Below are 6,027 nucleotides of genomic sequence, written 5' to 3' on the forward strand. Positions count from 1 at the left end.
TCTGTACTGTCTTAAGATTTCTTCACCATCTTCCAATGTCTATTTGTAAATTTGTCAGTGATAAAACAATCACATGACCACATTTTATCTATTACTTGGACTTTGTCTTTTGAATCAACATGCCTGAGTTTAAAACCTGCCCCAGCAGTTAAAGTGATGTAACTGTGGGGAAACTATTTGCCCCCTTAGTTTCTTTATTTATAAAATGTAAATTAATAGCATATTTAGGGGTACCTGTGTTGCTCTGTTGTTAAGCATCTGACTCTTGGTCTTAGCTCAGGTCTTGATCTCAGGGTCCTGAGTTTGAGCCCTGCATTCAGGCTTAAAAAAATAAAAATAGAATACTGCTGAGACTTATCAGAGTGAATTAACCCATGGAATTTTTTTTTTTATAAAGATGCCAACTATGCTTTACCCATTATTTTTTATTGCTACTATGCTTAATTATCATCATAAAATAAATGACTACAAAAATGTTCTAATTTTGCTTCTTGCTTATATATTATCTTCTGGGCTTTGTTGGTTTATTCCAGACCAGAGAAGATGAGATATGGATGTAACAAACCAAACAACAGTGACAGAGTTCATTTTTCTTGGGTTTTCTGGTGTTCTCTATCTGCGGTTCACCTTGTTTGTGATATTTCTCACTGTGTATCTGCTCTCCCTCATGGGAAATACCCTCATCATCTTCATTGTTCTCATGGATCTCACACTCCAAACACCCATGTACATTTTCTTAGGAAATTTGTCATTCCTGGAGATCTGGTACACCACAGCCACAGTGCCTAAATTGCTGGCCACCTGCCTCTCACAGGTTGTTACCATCTCTGTTTCTGGCTGTATAACCCAGTACTACTTCTTTTTCTCCATGGGAGCTACAGAGTGCATCCTGCTGGCAGTGATGGCCTATGACCGGTACCTGGCCATCTGCAGCCCTTTAAGGTATTCACTTCTCATGAGTCTTCAGGTGTGCTTGCGGTTTTCAGCTGGATCTTGGATTGGGGGCTTCATTGCTCCTCTCCTACCAACCATACTCATCTCCCATCTAAACTTTTGTGGTCCCCAGAAGATCAACCATTTCTTTTGTGACTCAGACCCCATTTTTAAACTCTCCTGCTCAGATACATTTTTGGTGGAGGCTTTGGGCTATACATGTAGCTCTGTCGTGATTTTAAGTTCTTTCCTTCTCACTATGTCTTCATATGGACACATTGTGGTCACAATAATCAGGCTGTCTTCTCGGGAGGCTCGGAAGAAAACTTTCTCCACCTGTGCCTCCCACCTCACTGTGGTCTCTATCTATTATGGCACCATTATCTTTGCTTATGTTCGCCCTCCAGCCAAGTACAACTTCACTATTGGTAAAGTGATCTCAGTGTTCTACTGTGTGGTTACCCCTTTGGTAAACCCTCTCATATACACCCTGCGAAACAAAGATGTGAAGAAAGCTTTCAGAAAAGCTCTAGCACAAAAGAGATTGCTCTTGGCCTGATATATGAATGATTTGAGAGATACTCTAAAATACTCAATTTAGAATGGATTCACAAACTACATTTGCAAATGATAAGTATTGAAAATTATATTATGAAATTGATACCACCTAATATGGACATTTCTCTGTACTTACATTTTGGTTTGAATTCTACTACAATAGATATTCTAGAATTGCTATGTTTAAAAATGTCAGTACAATGTCATAATAATAAAGAGATAAAGCACACAAGCTCCCTGCCCACAAGTCATTCACAATAGGAAAATGGGCTGGTTTAGTCCCATAGCTCAGTTGACTATTTTCATAATTACACCTCATCAATAATCATGAACCAAAGATCATTTCTGTTGAATGTAGCAGTGTTACTCCATTTGGTAGTTGTGCTATTATAAACATATCACTTTGACCATGAATAGAATTTACTAAATTAACATGTATTAAACACATATGATAAGCCAGCACTATTTTTAAAATAGTTTTTTTTTAAAGTATTCATATAAATATAAATGGAAAATTTCATTAGAAAAATACGAAAATACTAGATGATTCAGATTTTTCTTAATAATTCAATTTCAAAATATTAGCAGAGGTAAGAAGATCAAGATGTAGAGGGAGAGGGACACCTGGGTGGCTCAGACTGTTAAGCGTCTGCCTTTGGCTCAGGTCATGATCCCAGGGTCCTGGGATCAAACCCCGCATCAGGCTCCCTGCTCCGCGGGAAGCCTGCTTCTCCTTCTCCCACCCCCCCTGCTGTGTTCCCTCTCTCGCTGTGTCTCTCTCTGTCAAATAAATAAATAAAATCTTTTTAAAAAAAAAGATGTAGAGGGAGAAAGAAAGGAAAAACTTAGATCTGGGCAGTACAGTAATGGGGTATCTATCATGGTAAAGAAAGTATCAACTCTCTTAGATTTTTATAAAATATTCAAGCTAAATAAACTAATTTAACTCAGAAGGAGAGAAGAAAAAAAATAGAAAAAAGAGACCCAAACCAGATTTTCCTTCACTGTTTACCTTCTTATGATAATGAAAAAGCTTTACATTTTTCAAATACTAAAATTAGTAAGAAATGGGATGACAAGAGAGCTAAAGGAAAGACATATTTCAAAGTTTTTTAGCATAAGTGTTTTCCACTTGATCACCTCCTAAAGTCTTTCCATTCAAAGTGTGATCAGTGCACTAGAAGCATCAGAATAATCTGGGAGCTTTGTTAGAATGGCCTATCTAAGCACAGACCTCTTGAATGAAAGAATGCAGCTCAACAAGATCCCCAGTTAACTGATATGTAGATTATATTATTAGAGGCATTATTTTAAGCAACTAAGATTTTAAATAATTTATTTTAATGGCAAAAGTATATAACAAAATCAAGAGTTTCTTACAAATGCCAATGCTTAAAATTTTCCTTACACTAGTATATATCAAAAGTATATTTTTCTTGAATTCTTAATTAGTTTTTATTTTTAAAACAGAACACGTTGATGGAAAACATTGTATAAATTACCTATACATATAAATGAAAAACTTGTGCCATACATCATTTTTTTCTAACACTTCCTTTCCCACCGAAATATCAAAAGCTATGTACAATTCTCACAATAACAGGGAAACATTCCGTACCAATGCACTGCTGTTTTGTATGCCATCTTACTGTAGGAGAGGAAGAATTCATTCTACCTTCCTAGGTTCTGTGGTTAAGACTAAGTATTAAACTGACATGAAACCTATTATCAGAAGAAAAGCATACACATTTTATTTTAATTTCCATGTGCACATAGGTGTCTTCAAAAGGAAAATGAACCTGAAGAAGCATTTTGGCCCAAAAGCTTATATACCTTTTTAAACAAAGAATCAAAAATTGTGGGTATGTGACAAGACAGATAGGCTTGAGCAGTAAATTATGGGAAAGTGACACAAGGGTCGTTTTGGTAGGTTTGTTTTACAGGTGCATTTCAACCTCAACTCCCAATCTACAGTGATAAGAATGTTCTCTGCCTGGGACCAGGTGTGCACCTTTCATAGGAAGTGCTATGACCTCTTGAGATAGAAAGAGGGAAGTCAGAGAGCTCTTCCTGCATATTCTGTCTCTCAAGTGACTTCAGCTCAAAATAGGCAATATACCAAAGTGGTGTATTTTGTATGACATGTACTTAACCACCCACAATTGAACAGATAATTATTTATCCTGTTAATATAGTAATATTTTCAAATCTAATTTTTGGCAGAATTTATATCTAAATCTTCCATTTCTTTATTATGCTAGTCATCCCAAAGCTCTAACTGGAATTTTTTTTTTTTTTAATGCCAGTTCAAACCAGGGGCCATGGGTGTTTTTGAGACATTCATCAAAGAGAGTATGTTACTTACTCCAGTTGCAATTTAAAGACCTAAAAAAGATGTTGAACTAGAACATTGTTTTATGAAAGATAACTATTACTTTTATAAATTAGGGAACAAATTATTATTGTTATATATTTTAATTACTTTTACTATTGTTGTTATCTATTTTCATTAAAAAGGCAATACCACTTAAATAAGCCAAAAATATATTTAATTAAAAACAATTTATTATCTCCAAAAAAATAAAGACATATAAAAGAACCTTGCCTACTCAATTCCTTCATTCTCATCCTATTGTTATATTTTTGTAAATTCTTTGTTCTTGCTTTCAAAAACTGCAGCAAAGTTGGTTTCATAGGAAAGGTGTAATCCTAGTAATAATAGTAAGTGCCGCATTTCCTTCCAACAGGGTGCCTTAAAGCAGATTATCATGGAATCTCAAATTCTATCCTGCTGGTGATCTTTATCAAATAGTGTAACAGCATAAAAAAATTTCAGATATAAGTTTAAGTATTAAAAAAATGAGAAAACCTCAAAATAAAAGTCAAATTATAGTTAATTATATTTTGATTACAAAAGTACAAGAATGTTTTATGAAATTTCACAGAATGTATAGGAAGTTAGAAATATTTTATAGAGAGAACATTTACTTACATGTTGCTTTTTAAATTGAGATCATATATTCAAACACATAGTTTTGTGAACTGAGATGACATTGTGTATCAAAATAACTTTTATAAGTATTTAAGGAACTTCCTGAAATTGTAAACATCTTATTTGTCTGGCTGTTGCTTTTTCTGGGGCGTAAATGTGTTATAATAAATGTTATCTTTTATATTTTTAATGTTAATTTTGTACTTATGTGTTTCTTTGAAATACTAGTGTACTGAATTTCATGTAAAAATATCTGCTTTGTTGATTATTTCTTGGTGAAAACAGACTTGGATTGTGAAATTTAATTATGGAAAACTGAAGTCAGCTTTATTCCACCAACCTCAAGAGAAAAAAGAAAAGAAAAAATCCATCACAAATTCTGATTTTTGTTTCCAAATTATTTCAAAATATATATTGACATATTTCCATGCCCTTAGACATCACCAGAACTTGAACTACAACATATCCGTATGTGAATACCTTCAAGGGTCTGTCCCTTTCTCAGGACATAGTCCAATGAGAACTGCATGCCACAACCAGAGGTGATGTTTTACAGAATATAGTTCTTGCTTAAAACAGATCAATATCTTTGTCCTGCTTTAAGGATGTAAACTAAATAAGTCCTCCTGACCAAGAAACCCTACATGGCCTGTCATTCAGTGCCTTGCTCCTTCTCTTTTCAAAGGTAAAGCCTCACCAGACTGTCTTATCACCATGTGCTTGTCCTGCTCGTTCCCCCACATGCCATGGTACATGTTGCCCCTTCCACTGCATCCCCCACACGCAGCAATCAGTCTGTTGTTCTTCCTTCAGGATATCTCTATAGGCATCACTTCCTAAAGGCAGAGTCTTAGAACTCACTGAAAAACTCATGTCTCTGTACATCACCTTTTTCCAGTCACCAGGTACCGTTCACTCAAACATTGCTCAGTTACAGTTTCATGTAGTCCATATGATTATATAATCATAGGATTTAATTCATGTTATTTTATTTCACTTCTAAAAATAAATTTTGCCATGTTTTTCATAAATCAAAGGTATATAAGAAGATAAACATTTAGAAATTACAAGACTTCACTTTTCTTGTCTACCCTATTTTCTTTTGCTTACATAGGTTAACAATTTAGAATGGTTTCCTGTATATAGATCCAGTGTTTATTTGATGTTTTTGATTTTCTTTGTAAAAGGCTGGGAACACAAGTGAATAAAATAAATAGAAATTTACAATACTTATGACACAAAAATCTAGTATACTATACACATCATACTGTAGCTTAATTGTTTTCAATTTATAATTAAATATATTGAAGAATGATTAATGCCAAGGTAAAGAGGGCTTTTTGTTACTTTATATTTACAGAATGCCCTATTTTTCTTTTAGGATGCCCTATATTTTAAAAATTCCTCTAGTACTGGACAGTGTTTTCCACCCTCATACATTGTGATTTATTTCCCTAAGCTCCAATTAGATGAATGTCCCTTTAAAGGTCAGGTGATCTGTCTAGGAAATTCAAGGAATCCTGGAGTTATTCCTGGTTCCCAAG

General features: G+C 34.3%; 1 protein-coding gene across 1 annotated transcript; it reads left to right on the forward strand.

Moving 5' to 3' along the window:
* The first annotated feature begins 550 nt into the window (after positions 1-550).
* LOC118518904 (olfactory receptor 11L1-like) lies at positions 551-1,492 on the forward strand. The gene has a single exon (XM_036065928.2). It carries the CDS (start codon positions 551-553, stop codon positions 1,490-1,492), a length of 942 nt encoding a protein of 313 aa, XP_035921821.2.
* Positions 1,493-6,027: the final 4,535 nt, after the last annotated feature.

This window comes from Halichoerus grypus, chromosome 2, assembly GCF_964656455.1.
Source record: "Halichoerus grypus chromosome 2, mHalGry1.hap1.1, whole genome shotgun sequence".
NCBI lineage: Eukaryota > Metazoa > Chordata > Mammalia > Carnivora > Phocidae > Halichoerus > Halichoerus grypus.

Excerpts from the sequence above, each read along its gene's own strand:
- LOC118518904 (XM_036065928.2), top strand. The coding sequence starts at position 551 with ATGGATGTAACAAACCAAACAACAGTGACAGAGTTCATTTTTCTTGGG.